This window comes from Coffea eugenioides, chromosome 3, assembly GCF_003713205.1.
Source record: "Coffea eugenioides isolate CCC68of chromosome 3, Ceug_1.0, whole genome shotgun sequence".
Classification (NCBI taxonomy): domain Eukaryota; kingdom Viridiplantae; phylum Streptophyta; class Magnoliopsida; order Gentianales; family Rubiaceae; genus Coffea; species Coffea eugenioides.
Window position 1 is genome coordinate 23,750,368 of NC_040037.1, and position 17,841 is coordinate 23,768,208.

A 17,841-nucleotide genomic window follows, 5' to 3' on the forward strand; every position below is an offset into this window, starting at 1 on the left:
GGACGTGTATCCAATGACCTTTACTGTTAACTCTAAGCTCAACCTCACTAGTAGTCAATTGACTCGAGTCAGAAAGGGCTTGGTCAAGGGAAATTGACAAGCCATGGGGACTGTTTTGGGGATCTTTGGGTATGAGACTCTTGATTCCGGTATACTCGAGTATTACCATTACTGTTCTGATTGGTGTTCGGGCCCGGTAAGGGGTATGTGTGGTAGACAGAAATCAGAGTAAAGTGGGGTCTACAGTAATGGTTACTCTTAAGCGTTGACGGAGAGTCAAGGAGGTGAGATCAAGTACGACAAAAGAGGAAGAGGGCTCTTGAGAACCGTTCGTATCCTTTTACTCTCTAAATGATGTACGATGGTTGTTCCTGTTCATTTGATGAATGTATTTGACATAAGTAGCATTGTATTTTGGTGATCCTTGAATGCTTGAGTGATGGTACCTCATTGGGCGAAAACTCACCCCGTTAACTTTGTTTTCCTTACCGAGGACCATCTTTTGGACCAATCATCATTTTAAAGAATGAATTGAGCTAGTATAAATACTCTTTTGTATAGCTCCTCCGGAGTTGAAAAACCCTAAATGTACCTTGATCCAAATATTTCCCTTTTGATTTGTAAATTACAAACGTATGTATATAAAAATGTTTAATCATGTTCATGCATTATATTTGGTTTGGAAATGTTCATTCTCTAGAGTTATATAACGTTATCTGTATTCGATTGGGTTCCGACCGAATTGTGACGTGGCAGTCACTATTCACTTTCAGTTTTGATTTTCATTTTTCCGTTGTGTGATTGTTGAATCGTTTAGGAGCACTAATATATATATTTCAGAACATTTTAGTTTGTGTATTACCATCTTAGTAGTCCTGGCGAGAGTTGGGCAGGCAGTTCGCTAACCCCTTTGGTACGCCTTAGGGGAAGGTGGGGCTTTCACATGGTCCATATCATTTCTTATGAGCTTTTCTTATGCAGCCCAACTCCAATAAAGTTAGAATAAATACTATCTCATTTTTCCTTTTGATAGTTACTTGTAGCACAATTGATTGGTTGAAGACTAAAATCGATCCAATTCTATACATAATTTATCATGGATGGAGTTAACTATTATTTTAGTAACTTAAGTTTTTTATCTATCATTTTCAAATATATGCTAATCACGCCAAGTTTTAGTCCAATTTAATAATTTATCAAACACAAAATATTGTTCAAACTTCATTTTGATTAATTAACAAACAAAATTCGAACAAGTTCTTAATGAGTCAAATTCGATTTAAGTACCGAGTAGCTTGATTTGTCTTTCGACCCTACTTCTAGACTTTAGATCACAATTTCAACTAGCTAATTATGTAAAAATATTTTCCTTAAAGAAAACCTACAGCCATTTTTCCAAAAAACTTGGGATGCAATAGATCCGCATTATTTCCCCCTAACTTTTGCCCTGGTCTTTATTTTCATCAAATCTACCATGAGGCTGGGTAAGAAATTTATTTATTAATTTATTCATTTTGTTTTTACTAATTAAAAAAGGTTTTAAAAAAATGATGACCAACAGTACTAACCATCCCAGAGAAATCTCCGAAATGAGTCATAGATATTTTTAATTATCACTGCCTCATATCCATGAGTCCACACACCACAAAAATTGGGTTCAAACAAATGTTTTTTTATTTATTCATAAACAAAAAAAAAAGATTTCATTGTCCTATATCCAAGTTCAAATAGGTTCAAACTTTCACAACAACAACAACAAAAAATAGATAAGGAAAGCTGAAAAAGTTCAAGAACATAAGTTTTCTAATCAATTCTAGAAGTTTAAGTGCTAGGAAAAACTCCTCAATAGGGTTTAGCTCTACAATTGCAAACTATATATGAAAACCATTACAAAATCTTTGCCTGAACTACCCACTGTTACAGCTTTCTTCCTTTCTGGTTTTCTTAATGTCTTAATCCACATTTCTACAAGTTGATGCAGTCGCATTTCTGGATGAATTTGTTGACCTCTCATACTAACCTCCACCTGCAAAATAAGAGATGAATAAATTAAGTTAATAGTAGCAAATCCCAAAATATATAGCAAAACAATACAAGCAAGTTAACACGAGACAGGGATTTTCACATTATAACACATGAATTGGTGCCTCAGATATGGATAATAACAAAAAGAAAGCATTAGTATTGTGTATAAAAGGAACAAAATAAAACCGTGTCTCCAATTTATTCAAATGCATATCAATGATGGCAAGAAAACAAAAAAAAAAGTTTTGTACTAGCTAAATTTGATTAATAAAGAAAGTAATTGTACCCAAAAAAACTGCCTAAAGTACGATGAAATGGAAGCAAGTTATGAGTTAAGCTTTTGGACCTTTTTCTCATCTTCACTTTGAAGGCCCAGCTTCACCACCAGGTATTTCTTGATGAATCTAGCAGGCATGTTGACATCCCTATAACAATTGATAAAATAAGAAAACATTACTTTAAACCACAAGAAAGTCTAAATAAACAAAATAATTGTCAAGTCTAAAGTAAGAAAAAGCTAAGATGCGTCCGAACTTCATCACTTTGTATCTAGTTCAAATTTACCTTCTCAAATCATATAAAAAATTTAAGACATAATTCCAAGTAGTCAAATATGGTTTTAATAAATTTTGTGATCTCTGCAATCGATTTGTGTAGCTTAATGCCAAACATAAATCTAGAGAAAGTATCATAAGCTAGGTCATGATTACTCTTTGAATTGTACATGCATGCATTATTCCACTATCCAGAAGCTTATTAGCCTTTTTTTCTCATTACCGTATGCAGCAATATAATAATTGAGCAAGAAAAATAATAAGACAAAAATCTTTTTTGCTCTTATCCCAATGCTAACCTATATGAATCTTTCGCTAAAATAGATGGAAATGAAAAATACACTAAAACTTCTTGCTTCCAAAGTTGAAACACCCTTGACCTTTCATATAGGGTTTCAATTTATAGCTTTGGTTATATGTTCAATGATAAGTAACTATAAAACAAATAGATGAAGTTGGGATGGAATCAACAAGATAATTCTATATCTTATTCAGATGGATGTCATGAACCAAACCATATGAAGCTATATAGCTACTTCTCATGTCATGTTAAATACGACTAAGCTACAATAGATTGTTTAAAGGCCTTAATAATACTATATCTGCATGTGCATGTGATACTAGATAAACCTAAACTTTTTTGCATGGATGACCTAAATTTAAGATGAATTTCAATTAACATTTGAAACAATGAAAGAAAAGGAAAAAAAATCACTTTGTTTACAAGATGTGTCAACATTTCAATCCAGATCAAATATCATTTGTGGTGGTTGCTACTAATAGTGATCCAAGCTACCTACTCCTGTGTAAGTTACATGAGATCTCAGAAACAAAAGGATGTATGTGTTTGAATTGAAAAACATGCAAGCAACAAACATTATTGAGGGACTTACTGAACCCTTAGATATTGAGGAGGCATTGAAGGTAAAATGCCACAACTTTCCCTAAAAGAGTCAATCAAAATATCCAATACATGTTGTAAGAAAACTGAATAGTATAGGTATTTTCTCTAAAGCTTAATCAAATTACTGCAGGGAAATTAAGCCTTACTGCTTCTTACAGCCAACAAGTTGGAACCAAACTTGGGTCTTTCTTCCACAAACACTCGAAGAATCAACCACAATTTGGGTGGGAATATTCAGATCCTCAGCGAGACCATTTTTGTCTTGTTTTCTTGGGCGTCCTTTTCTATATTTTTTTGGACTAGCAGCTAGAGAAGCTGATCCTATGCCATGTGATTCACCTATTTTGATTTCAGATGTAACAGCTTTTTTGGCAGAAGACCTCCTACGTCTGGATTTTGTTACGACTTCAACTGAGCCATCTAGGGATTTCAGCAAGTCATTCATTTCTTTCGGAGGTTCCCCTCCATGCTCTTGGCTATTATGTGCCACTTGTTTCTTTAAGGGCTCAGAGGCAGCAAAAGGATTCTTCAGAAATATCAAAAATTCAATGTCATAGTCAAGCAAAGAACAATGTGTTTTTAAAAAAACCAAAAAATGTTTTATACACTTACCGGATTACTTGAGATTTGAGAACGATTTTCGTCTTCTTGAGTAGAACTCATACTAGATAGAGAAGCCCCCCAGGAAGGAATAGGGTTTTCTCTAGTGTTTTTCCTTTTTTGATGGGTAGGTGGAGCAATTGTGTTTGAAGTTTCAATTCGACCAACTAAAGAAGAAACGGATTTCTCCTTTCTTCTAGTGGACAATAGCTCAACATCAGGCTCAGTTTCAGTTTCCACTGATTCATTTGGCAGTTGATAAACTTTACCTTTTCCTTTTCTATCGACAATAGGCAATTCTGAAGCCACTTGGTTCACTGGAGGATTATCAACATGGTTCTTGGCTTCACGAGCAACATCCTCCACTTTTGGTTTCGCTAATTTTTTTATGCTGACATACTTGTTTCTTATACTTTGCCAACGATAGTCGTGCCTGTCAATTTGAAAAATGAAGAAATTTTGAGTGACAATAAGTAAGTAATCTATGCACTATTTAGAGTAGTGAAGTTCTTCATAAAATTTAACATCCTACACCATATCATATTGATGAGTAAATTGCTGTAAGTTAAAAAGTATAATTTATGCACATGAAAATCAAGGGTATCCTAATTCCCCGTCATCCTGTTAGGGTAGATAAGGTAAATACCAAAAGATATAGCTACTACTAAGAGGAAGTATCCTCATCTAATAGCTTTCATGACACTATATGGCTGAAGTCCATACCTCTAAACATGATCACGGAAAGGTGTTATGAGGCCTTAAAATCAAAATGGAACTTTAATTCAACAAGAACATCCCATTTAATTCTCAATTTCATGAGATCGATTCTATCTTTAAGGATAATAGTCTAGAAATTGTCTTACTGCCCTTGCCACAAATCTCAAGAATAAATCAATTACTAGAACAAAATCAGTTATAGGTTAGGTTTGGCACAATATATCGCACCACACGTAAAAACACATGCATTTGCATGTTGTTCTTTGTACGACACATGGTCTAATTGTAAATTTAATGGAAATACATATTAATACCTAGCAACTTACCTCAAGCAAAGGGCCATTCATTAGACTGATTAGTTGGTTAGATCTCGAGAAGCAAGAGTAAATGATTTTGCACAAGAAGAAGAAATCAATCAATTGCAAAAGAAGAAAAGTTCATACTTGAGCCTCTGCAATGGAGCACCACCAAGATCTATGTTGCACTCTGGACAGTTGCGCAAGTTTTCTTCAATGATCTTTCCGGTTATGCACTTCTTGCAAACTGTTCAACAATGACAAAAGCCAAAATTACATTAAACTCAATCTATTTTACACCGTGGAACAATTTAAAAAGCAAAATAACACCTACAAAGATGAAATCATGCAATAATATTCTCTACAGCATAACTCTGAGGAAACTAAGATCAAAAAATCTTTATGATAGTGCCAAAAAATTGACACATTCTCCTAAAATATAGTCTTGAAATTCAATGAAATTTCTCGAGTTGACTTTGATAAGGTTTTGTTAGATACAAAGATTATGATGAAACAAGGAGAAAAAAGAATTTTCTATTTCAAAAATTTCCTTGTTTTCAGTAGCCTAGTCACTTAGCCAGGGTACCAACAGAACAAGAAATAAAATGAAACCTGCCCTAAAATTAAAAAAAATCTGATCGAAAATGAAAAATTTGTTACTTTACTATTTGTTGCCAAAACTAACACAACTCAAACACTAATCACATAACTAAAAAAAAAGAAGAAGAAAAAAGTGAATGTAAATTGAGTAAAGCTAGGGTAGATTAAAATGAAATTTTAGAAAATCAAATTTGAGGCTGGTGAAATTACACCATTGACAAAAATCAAAATTTTTATAGTAACATGATGGTGCAAAATCTTGATCGGATGAGCATAAATTGACAAAAATTTGATCAAGCGGGGATGAAATTAGGTAAATTCACATCTAGAGAATGTAAAAAAACTCAAGAAAGAAGGGGAAAAAATCAATAGGACCATGAAAATATGGATCAAAGCATGACTTCAAACTCGAATTGAGAAAAAATTTAGAACCCACATCTCTGTATATATAAATCATTTGATTTAGAATCTAAATAAGGAAAAATAATGTAAAAAGAATACAGAAAATGAGGGAAAAAAAGCAAAGAAGATGCTTACAAGTATGGCAACACTCGTCAATTGTAGTGCAATCCCTAACAAGTTTTTGGCAAATCCCACAAGCCAAAAGCCTTTCAATGGTTGCATGCCGAGTTTTGAAACTCATCTTTCACCTTAAAACGCTCTTAATCTTCTAGAAAAAGAAAAAACATTAAAGATTCCAACCCAAAGCTCCCAAGGCCTCTTTATTACTACATGCCGCTCTATAAAAATAAATTTGCAAAAAGGGTGAGTAAAAGGGAAAGATTTTTGAGATCATATGAGGAATGAATCAAAAAATTGGTTGAAGCATTTAAGTGTTGAAAGTTACTCTGCTTTTCTTGTGATTGATTTTTATCGGTATCGATCTAGAGAAACAAGTGGATAAAAATGAAAGAAATGAGATTAAGGAGAAATTAATAGAGTTTAAGAATATTTGAAGGAAATGAAGGAGAGATTAATTAGAATCAGATTTGAGGATCACAGAATGCCAGGTATGATGTCTTTCACATTTTGTTTCAAGGAGAGTTACTCATACCAGTGTTATTAGACCCGGACTGGACCGGTCGAACCGGCCAGTCCAACCCGGCCTTCTTCCCGAGTTAGTTTGTAGCACAAAATCGCTTTGGTCAAAAACCAGTCAAAATCATCAAAAATCGGCTAACCAGTGACCCAATTCGACTGGTTGACCGAGTTCTCAAACTTTTCTTTCTTATTTTTCCTAAACATAATTTGAATTAACTAAATTGTAACACTTTCATTTATTAATAGGAGTATGAAAATGCCACCCACTTAGTGTAAACACCAACATTACTCACTTTCCTGAATGATCTCTAAATCAAGATGTTTCACCCCTATCATCTTATCAATTTAGCATCAATGATTCCAACTTGCATTAATTTGTTTTAATTTAGTTTTTCAAGTAGTTTTGAAAAATGGACATATTTTAGTCATGAATTTACATTTTTATATATAATTATTAGGTGTATATTTGATTATAAGTCTAATATTTTTGGAATATTTTGTATGATTGGCCGAATATAACCAAGAACTTAATTTCAATATTTCTGAAACTTATAAAAATATAAAATAATTATGACATCATGCTGACGTTAGCGAGTTTTTGAGAACGGTCAGACCAATCCAACCAATTGATCCCTGATCCAATAGTTTAGCCGAATCGCTAGCCGGTCCGTATATAACAACATTGACTCATACTGCTCTATCTCCATGAAATGTTGTTGCATTATACATAATCTAGTATTTAGCAAAGCGGGAATAGCAAGTTTATAGCTTTGGACTCTAAATTTATAGGTGGATAAGATTTAGATTCTCTTGCTCTTGATTGCTGTTAAGCTTTTATTCTTCACAATCATAGACTGAACTAGAGGAAGGGCAATTGAGGTTTTTCACCCGCTAATAATTGGAAATTTTCAAGAATATCCTTGATAAAATAAACTTTTTCCCCATAGAAAAGTTTGAAAATATTCTATGTAGCGTACTTCGGCACATCAATGTAAATTGTCTTGTTCTGTCAAGGTTAAAAATTGTTTATGTGGATCCAACTTATTTTGTTAAAAATTGAAGTCTAGCATTGTAAAAATTGTGATCTATATGGCAAGCAAGTGAATGCTTGAGATTTAGCCATCAAAAACAAAAAGGAAAGTTTAATTTGAATTTCTTCCTACAAAAAGTTTTAAACATAGAAAAGGACTTTGATACACAAATCATTTTTGGGCATAAATAGTGAGATATTGACACACATACAATCTTGCATTGTAGGGGTGAGTAGCTTAGTCAAAAAATTGGCTCGAGTTTAGTCACTTCAAACTTGAGTCGAACTTGAGGTGTTCAATAGGCTTGATGAGCTAATCTTGAGCATGTAGATACTCTGCTCAAATGCTCATTGAGCATTTCGAGCTTTTTTTTCCTTTTAAAATATATCATATGTAAAATTACAAAAAAGTCTATACCTCTTGAACAAATTACATCTTGTAACCATTCTAACTTTAAAGAATAAGTGGCCAATATCATCTAATCATATTTGTTTTAAAAAAAAATATGCTAAAGTCTCTCTATTATTGAATATTTCAATCTTTCTTCACTACTTGAAAAACACTCCCAAATTTTTACCCCTTCTCTCAACCCCTCAAAACCTCACCACTGTTCCACGCTCCTTTACTCATTCCCTATCACAAATTCGTCGCTCCTTCATCACCACCTCCCTCACTACTAAGCCCTTTTAGCATAGGTGCCACTACAACTATCAAAACGCTTCCTTTGTTATAGATCTACCACCTACCATACCAGAGAGCCTTCACTACTGCCGATCTAACGTCACTTTAATGTTCACTCTCTATTGTTTGTGTTTGATGGATTTTGTTTTAAAAAAGGAAATCCTTAACAAATGAGAGAAGAGATTTTGATTGATTTTTTAATGTTTAATTTTTTTGGGGTCTCTCCTTAATCTGATAGGAAGTGTTTTGATTCATCATTTGGCTAAATTGGTTAATATCAGATATGGTGAGAAAAAATGGAAAAAGAAAAAGAAAAAAAGGAAAAGATAAACATGGACTAAATTTTTTATTTTAAATTACTGGGGGCACTAATATAGAAATTTTGATGTATTCGAACTTGAACTCAAGTATAAGTACATTGGTAATCAACTCAAGCACGGGTACATCAGTAACAAACTTGAGCAAGTAAGTGATAGTTGAGCTTTAGCCATGTCAATACCATCAAAAAGAAAAAGGAAAGGTTAATTTTAATTTCTTTCAAGAAAAAGTTTTAAAAGATGGAAAATGATTTTAATACACAAATCATTTTTGGGTATAAATATTCAAATGTTGACACCCATACAATCGTGCATTACATATCATGTAAGAACTAGTTATAAACACATGCCTTGCGCGAATAATGCTTATGGTTATTTGATTAGGCATTCAAGTACAATTGAGGTATCACTTTCTTGAGCATATGATTAAGCACAATTGTTGAATGAAAATCAAATAAAGCAAGAAATTAGGCAAAAAAAGGAATACAAAAAAAGGATAAAGCAAAAAAAAATAAAGAGGGAAAAAATGCTCACATGTCTAACAACAATCATCAATTATGGTGAATTTTCCACAAAGCTTTCAGTATATTCCATAGGGCAAAAGATCTTTAATGCTTGAGAAAACAAAATTTTATACTTACAAAAATTTGAAAAGTTTGGGTAGGAATGTTCAAATTATTAGCCATCATTTTTGTCTTCTTTTCTTTTCCTTGGATGTCTTTTTCTAGACTTATTTATGGCTATAACTATAGAAGCTAATTCTATGACATTTGGTTTAGCTAGTTTAATTTTGAATGTAACAAATATTTTTGTAGTAGATGTCCTACGTATGGATTTTCCTACAACTTTTGCTAAGTCAACCGGAAGTTTTTTCAATTGATTCATTTGTTCCAATGGTCTCTCTCCATAGTTTTGCTTGCTATGTTCACTTGTTCTGTCAAGGGCTCAAAGTTAAAAGGATTTCATAGAAACATCAAAAAGTCAATGTCTTAGTCAAGCAAAGAGCAATGTATCTTTAAGAAAAAACCATTATTCTTACACTTAAGAGATTACTTGAGATTGGAGACCGATTGTCATCTACTTTGATAGAATCCATATTGGCTAGCAAAGTGTTTTAGAAAGGAATAACCTTTCCTCTAGTGTGTCTCCTTTCTTGATAGGCAAGTGGAGCATTTGGGTTTGAAGTTTTATTTCCACTTCTCCTTTCTCCAAGTAGGTAATGGCTTGACAAGAACTCAACTCCACCTTCAATTGTATCATTTGGTGATTGGTGTAATTCGCCTTTTCTATTTCTGTTGATAACTAGAGGTTCTAGAGTTTCTTGGTATACTAAAGCTTTATCAGTTTGGTTCCTAGCTTCACAAGCAATATTCTTTACTCTTGGTTACATTAATTTCTTCTGAACAAGTAAGTTTCTCATGTTTTGCCAGGATAGTCGTGTTAATCAAAGATATTTTGAGTGAGAATCTTTACATGAATAATACAATGTTTAAAGTACTGAGGTTCTTTTACAACTTAGTGTTCTAAAAAATTGAAAGTAGTATCCTGCATTACATGATATTGACAAATAAGCTGCTAAGAAGTTAAGTATAATTATGCACATGCAAGTTAAGGGTACCCTAATTCCTTTGCATCCTGATAGGATAGAAAATCAAAATATATAGCCACCAAGAGACAGTATCCTCATCTCTAATTGTCTTCATGGTACCATATAGTTGAAATCCATATCTCTATATAAAATGATGGAAAAATGTTAGAGTGTCTCTAGTTTATAATGAAACTTGAATTCAATATAAACATCCCATCTGACCCTAAACTTGATAAAGTCAATATACAAGTTTAAAACTTTGGGCTAGGATTGTATAAGTGAACATAGATTCTTTTGTTCTTGACTTTTGTTAATTTCATATTCTTCACAATCATAGGCAGAACTGTCGCGCCCCACTTTTTGAGTGTGTAAAAGTAGTGTGTGGGATATGTATGTGAACGTGTGTAAAAATGAAAATAAAAGGCCGTGGGATTGTGAAATGCGACGGTTTGGCCAAACAAAGTTTAAAAAGGGTTTTTGAATGGAAAATGGAGTCGCCACTTGGTATAGGGTTAGGGTGTACCAAGTCACCCAAAAAGTGATTTTTTGAAAAAAAAAGTGATTTTTTGAAAAGAAAAGCAAACAAACCCTTTTTTAAAGAATTTTTAGGTCTACGTAACCAAAGAAAGGGATCGGGGGTCACATTTGATAAGGGAGAAGGCAAAGGCAAAGCCTAAGGCACTCCCTTACCCTAGCCAAAGCTAGTTGCGTGACTTAGTCCTTCTTTTCCTAATTCTTCTACCCAAAGTATGCGTTGCATATTGGATATGACTAATGGATGCGGAAAAAAATGCAATCCTAAACCTAAAATGTCTCATATGAGGATTTTTTGGTCCCAATCACATGAGTTGTGATGGCCAATAAAGAAAGCCCTCATAGAGGTCACGAGTAATGCAAATGAAAACCCAAATATGAGTGCAAGTGTGAAAATGTAAGAGGGATGCAAAATAAAATAAAAATACGGATGTAAGTGCAAGTGTGCAAATGTAAGAAAAGTGCAAGTGTGCAAATGTAAGAAAAGTGCATGTGTGCCAATTGAGAAAATAAAGGTGTTTGTGTGCAAGTGGATGAAAATATGGTATAATAGTAGTAAATGCATATAAGTACAATTGGGTGCAATTTTGTGAGGTAGAAAATAAATAAGTGATAGGGAAAGAAGAGATGTGTGTGAACATGGCATGTGGAGTGAGAAAAAATATAAGTAGTGAGAAAATGTGGATAAAGAAAGTGAGGAAGTGATATGATAAAAATAAGAGTGCATGAACCTAGAGGAATGCATCAAGTCGGGTACGGGAATGACTTCTAACTTCATGATTTTTAATTTTCCCTTTGATTAGAAGGAAGAACTAGCGTGCTAAGGTTATTTTGTAGCCACACTCGCTCGTTTTCCTTACCGAAAGGGGACTCTCAAGCAAATGTACCCTATAACTAGCATGAGGATGCAAAAACCTAAAATGAAGGGGAAAGGATTGGAGGAGCATGCCAAATGCTAGAAAACTAAGAAAAAATGTATGAAATGTAGTGAAACATGCAAGTATGTACTAACGAGAGGGGACGGCCTATTGGGTCTAGCATTGGACTAGCCCCTTTTCTAAAATTCTCTCACAAGCATTGGACTTGCGAGAGCTCGAGGGGAAAGACCATGGCCAGCGTTGGACTAGCCACGGTGACGCATTCATCCATCACATTCATCTATGACTACAGAAAGCAAGTAGACATGCCAATCACCTATAAACACATAGCACATAACACTTAGCATGCTCGACTAAATGCAAGAGCCTAATAAAGCAAATTAACACGTAGCAACAAAAGCAAGCAACCAAGCTAATGAACCTATTACATTTGCTAACTAAAACAAATGGGGAGGAGGAAAAGTGAATAAAAATGCTCTCCAAGCCCTATCTATTACAAGCCAAGAGGTGTACACATACCCCATAAGTAAATAAAAGAATGACTTAATAAAAGCAAAAGTAAATGAAATAAATGAAATGAATTAAGAAAAAGCAAGGAAAGCAAAGTAGACATGCAATTCTCACTTAGCACGTTGGATCACATAGGGGAGACAAAAAAGATAAAAGAAGCTATACCTCCCTTGAGTTGATGCCCTAAATGGAGTGAAATCACTTATTTATCCTCCAAAATAAAATAAAAGGTCAATGTACCAATTTATTTGGGAAAATTAAAGAGAATAGGTAAACACAAGCTCACTTGGACACAAAGTTCTTAAACTTGTAACAGCCCCACCTTCCCCTAAGGCGAACCAAAGGGGTTAGCGGACTGCCTGCCCAGCTCTTGCCAGGACTACGGTACAGTTACACGCGTTCGAATACGTTTCGGGAAAACAAAAGTGCGCTCGGACAAGCCATAAGTATTAAAATAACAAAATAAAAAAATGGAAAACTGAATAGTGGCCTGGATAGAAGAATCCAAACATCAATTTAACATATACACATTTAAATCCAACATTTACACCCATAATGGCATGCCAAAACCATTCATTAAGGAGTACACATTCGATTTGCCTATCAAAAGGAAATGAACCCGTTATACATTAGGGTTTCACTTCAAGAGCTATACAAAAGACATTTACAAGCTCAGTATGGCAATTGACTATCCAGTCCATTTTCAAAAACAATTATATCCCTGTAAGGAAAACAAATAACATGGAATGAGCCAAAGCCCAGTGGTATACCACCCAATAAGCAATCCAAGTCATATAAGAATGAACTTTCATTTACAGTGCACAAATAAGCAATGAAGCAAAACGGTAAAAGGATACGGTCGGCTCTCAAGAGCCCATTTCCACGCTTGCAATCTTGAACCAACCTCATTGACTCTCCGTCAATGTTAAAATACCAAACCGTAGACAACTCTTTACTTCCATTCCTTCCACCCAACATACCCCAACCGGGCCCGCACTCCATTTCAGTAGCTTTTGGTAATACTCGAGTTTACCGGAACCAAGGGTCTCATTACCACAAGGTTCCCCAGTACAGTCCCCGTGGCATGATAATTTTCACGACCAAGCCCTCGCCGGCTCGATCCAATTAACTACCATACGGGGTTGAGCTCATAAATGCAGTAAAGCCATTGGATACTCGTCCAACGACACCAAATCAGTTTCCATGAATGGAATGCAGTATCTCATATATCCAGTGCAGTATTTCAGTAAAACAATCAATAGCCATGAATAAATTCACAAGGGGTGAGGGCGATCAAGTACACCCTCACCTCAATCATTTCCAATAACCAAGTAAGCCTTCAAGGCATCAAATACACATAGCACAAAGCCACATTATAACAAGTAAGTGAGTAGTATACTCACTAAGCAAGAAAGTGGTATTTCATGCACCACGATCACCAAGACGTCGTGAGCTATCGTCACGCCCTAGAACATGTAAACAAATACCATAAGACTCGATAACGAGTCATAAAGTCAAACCAATTATCGCCCAATAGGGTTTCATGCATGGAAATTCAAGTGTTAAATACTTAACCTTTACTCAAGTCGAGAATATAGTTTTCTAAATCTCGAGTAAAAAATTCGGGCAGCATGCCCTTTGTGTTTACCAAATTTTCCAGCCATAAGGCTTCATTATTTTTCTTCAATCACAACCCAACAACACACATATAAGCATTTCATGTCAAGAGCCGTTCCATAGGCTCACAATATCATAAAACAAGAAACCATACCGAGCCATAAACAACACCAATTCACAACCCCAATAGGGTTTTATAAACATATACAAGCATGAAAGCAAACCAGAAATTAAGAAAGGGCTTTAATGTAAGCCTTGATAAGAAAACCGGTTTGACGTCATAATGCGGTAATGGCACAACTCTCACTACAATTATCGGTTGGGGGTGTAAGACCCACCATTTCGAAGCTATGAAACAGGGCTACAACAATGTAGAAGGCCACTCAGTCCAGTTCCTAACACAACGAGGTCAAATATGCCAAATACTATACCAGAATTCCCAAAACAGGTTTGCAAAACACACAAAACTGTAATTACTATAACTCAGTCCATACAAGTCCAAATGCCGAAATTCCAAAGGTATATGTTAGCTAAGATATCCATCTACATTTCATCAGAAGACACCAACTTCAAAATCCAAACCAAATCCAGTCAAAAAAACCAAATACCAGTACAGTTTTCGCATTCTGTCCAAAGCAGAACAGCTACAGTAATTTCGTCATATCTCACTCCACACTAATCCAAATAACCTGAAATTTTGCAGGCACATCAAACTCACCAATACCTACAACTTTCATGTTTTGAGAAAATTCAAATTTGGCCTCTAACCCTATGATCCAAAACCGGACAGAATTGGGATTTTAAGAACCCTAACTTTTCAAATTTCCAACCAAATCCAAAATTGATTGCATTTGCCTATCCAATACACCTCATAGAGTCATTATCAACCATTACCATTCATCATACAAGGCCACAACATTCATTCATATTAAACCAGAAAAATTCCCAATAAAATAAAAACTTCACCAAAACTCTTCAAATCAAGATAAAAACCAGAAATTTCAGCACTCTTATCACTAATAAGCACAACATAAGCATCATTAGGTGTAGTAGGGTGTTTCAAGCTTCACTTACCAAGAACCAAGAGAGAGGAAGATGTTGTGCACCTTAGTCCTTCAAACAAAGTTCACCAAACAACTTACTATCACTAGAAGGAAGAATTTTATGGAGTGAAATGGATGGAAGCAAATGTTTTTGGTTGATTTGCACCAAGTAGAAGCTTGAAAATTGAAGAAATCTCCTTCCTTTCTTGCTCAAGGTGGCCGGCCAACAAGGAGAGAAAAATGGTGAATTTTGTGCAATTTTTGGATATTTAACCTTTGGTCAAAAAAATCAAAATTGTGAATAGTAATTCTTAAAAGGCATCCAATAAGAAGATGACATGTGGCACTCTATTAAATGCATTCCTATCTTTCTTTTCTCTCTCACATCAATCACTTCACACACTCTACTTATCACTTAACACCCGATAAATTTTAAACAGTATCCGAAACTTAACCTTAATGGCCGAATTTTTTCGAACTTTTCGCACTAGTGGGTCCCACGTCCAATATATATTCTTAATTTTCTAAAAATTCTCCAATACTAGAAAAATCATCTAAAAACCATAATTGCTCATAAAAGCCACCAAGAAAATATTCCTAGGCCAGAAAATGCAGAAAACATGAAATTTAAGGGGAAAAACCCTAGGAAAAGTATTAGGGCAATACGGGTTCTCACACTCTCTCCCCCTTAAAAGAATTTCGTCCTCGAAATTCCTTATCATTGACTACTCCGGGATTACATTGAGCAGTATACTTAGCTAACAGATCTGTACCCCTTCACTGGCCAGGTTCATTAAATTCTTACCTTCCACGTCCTCTGATGGGTCAACATCTAAGGAGTACACCCGAGAGGACACTTTCGATCCATCCTTGTCCCCCTTCGACTGGGCAGGGTTGGTCGTAGTTGGTGGCAGAGTCCCTTGCCGCTCGCGCAGGCGAGCTGGACAGTTAGCAATTTGATGTTCGGCACTCCCACAGAGCAAGCATTTTCCTCCTTTCTTCCAGCAATTGTCCTCCGAGTGGTTTAATTTTCCGCAATACCCGCAGGGTCCGCGTGCTGTAGAAGCCGAGCCTCCTCTTGACAGGCTCTCTTGTGACACTCCCGGCATTCTTACTCCTCCCGTTCCCCGCCCAAACTTGGGAGGGGTACTTTCATCCCCCTGCCCCGAACTACTTCCAGGAAATCCCCTCTTTTTCGCCTGGAAGTTTTTCACCTGGAGCCTAGCATTCTCTACTCGTTGTGCCTTCTCCACTGCTTCGCTGAAGGCGTTAATTTGGGCTGCCGCGAGGTCCTTCTGGATTTCTACGTTCAGCCCCTGGACAAATCGCCGTATTCTTCGTTGCTCGGTCATGATGAGTTCGGGCGCAAATTTGGATAGGCGGGTGAACTGGCTCTCATACTCCGCCACAGTTTGGGCTCCTTGGCGAAGTCGAATGAACTCGTCTTCCTTCCTCTCCTGAACTAGAGGAGGGAAAAACTTCGCATTGAACTCTCTGATGAAGTTCACCCAAGTCCTAGGTGTCTGTTCTCGTTCCCACTTCTGCCTAATTAGGTTCCACCAGGAACGGGCTGCCCCTTCAAGCTGGAACACGGCAAAAGTCACCTGCCGTTCGTCAGGGTAGTGTAAGGCTGCAAAAATGTCTACCATCTTCTCAAGCCACTTCTCAGCCACATCAGGGTCGGGTCCCCCAACAAACTTTGGCGGGAAAAACTTTTGAAAGCGTTCTAGAGCTCTATCCTCGCTCTCAATATGATGGCCAGGGTTTCCGGGGTTTCCAGGGTTAGGGTTTGGGTTCTGAGCTTGTTGCTGCACTACTTGTGCAAGCAGGTTTGTCATTTGCTGCATAGCAGCAGCTATCTGGGCATTAGGGTCGGCTTGGGGTTCAGGATCAGGTCCAGTCGAGGTTTCCCCCGCACCCCTAACCGGTGTAGGTTGTCTAGTTCTGCGTCCACGGCCTCGACCACTCCGAGTGCCTTCCATCAACCTAAGTCAATCTAGGTCACCAAATAAATATACTGTTAAAGGGCACCTAACCCTCCTTTCCGTAGCACCAGACAGGAACAATGAAACAAGAATGAGCAACTCAAACATTTACTACGAAGAGCATTTAAACACATAACACGTATACATAGATCACATAACCAGATTAAGCAATCATGCGGAACAGTCAGTCAAGTACATACAATAGTACTATGAACAACTACTAGGTCACAACTAGGTCACAAGTGCAAAAGAACTCACGAAAAGCTTTTCCCCTTCTAGGGCTTCGTCCAAATACTTATATCTTAATCAAGGTTGATCATGCTTAACCTCACCCGATCAAACCACACGAAGTTCCATAGAATCGCCTTTCTAGTTCACCACATCCTTTCGTATCCGGGCGCAAGAATCTCGTCTAAGATAATTCACATCTCGAGCCGGCCGGTCCCAAGAGTAAACCATCCTTATTAAAGATTCCTACCCGACATACATACCTAGCTTCCTCGAGTCCCATGATAATGATTCGTACACTTATTACATGCCCGGTTCATAACTTACGCTCAAACGAGCACTTAGACATATTCATGAAATTAGGACCACAACACCACTTGGCCCAGTCTCACTCCACGCAGAGACCACGCGAAGTGGCTCTGATACCACCTGTGACAGCCCCACCTTCCCCTAAGGCGAACCAAAGGGGTTAGCGGACTGCCTGCCCAGCTCTCGCCAGGACTACGGTACAGTTACACGCGTTCGAATACGTTTCGGGAAAACAAAAGTGCGCTCGGACAAGCCATAAGTATCAAAATAGCAAAATAAAAAAAATGGAAAACTGAATAGTGGCCTGGATAGAAGAATCCAAACATCAATTTAACATATACACATTGAAATCCAACATTTACACCCATAATGGCATGCCAAAA

At 36.3% G+C, this 17,841-nt stretch overlaps 1 protein-coding gene across 1 annotated transcript in view; it reads right to left on the bottom strand.

The window, feature by feature from the left end:
* LOC113766333 (E3 ubiquitin protein ligase DRIP2-like) overlaps positions 1–6,339 on the bottom strand; it is a 36,369-nt gene extending 30,030 nt beyond the window's left edge. The window contains exons 1-7 of the mRNA XM_027310537.1: positions 6,234–6,339; positions 5,244–5,343; positions 4,096–4,516; positions 3,630–4,009; positions 3,473–3,523; positions 2,372–2,450; positions 1,903–2,026 (exon numbers count right to left, since the gene is read on the bottom strand). Of these exons, the coding sequence (XP_027166338.1) occupies positions 1,903–2,026; positions 2,372–2,450; positions 3,473–3,523; positions 3,630–4,009; positions 4,096–4,516; positions 5,244–5,343; positions 6,234–6,339 (1,261 nt within the window). The remainder of the gene's footprint in view (positions 1–1,902; positions 2,027–2,371; positions 2,451–3,472; positions 3,524–3,629; positions 4,010–4,095; positions 4,517–5,243; positions 5,344–6,233) is intronic.
* Between the last annotated feature and the right edge of the window lie 11,502 nt (positions 6,340–17,841).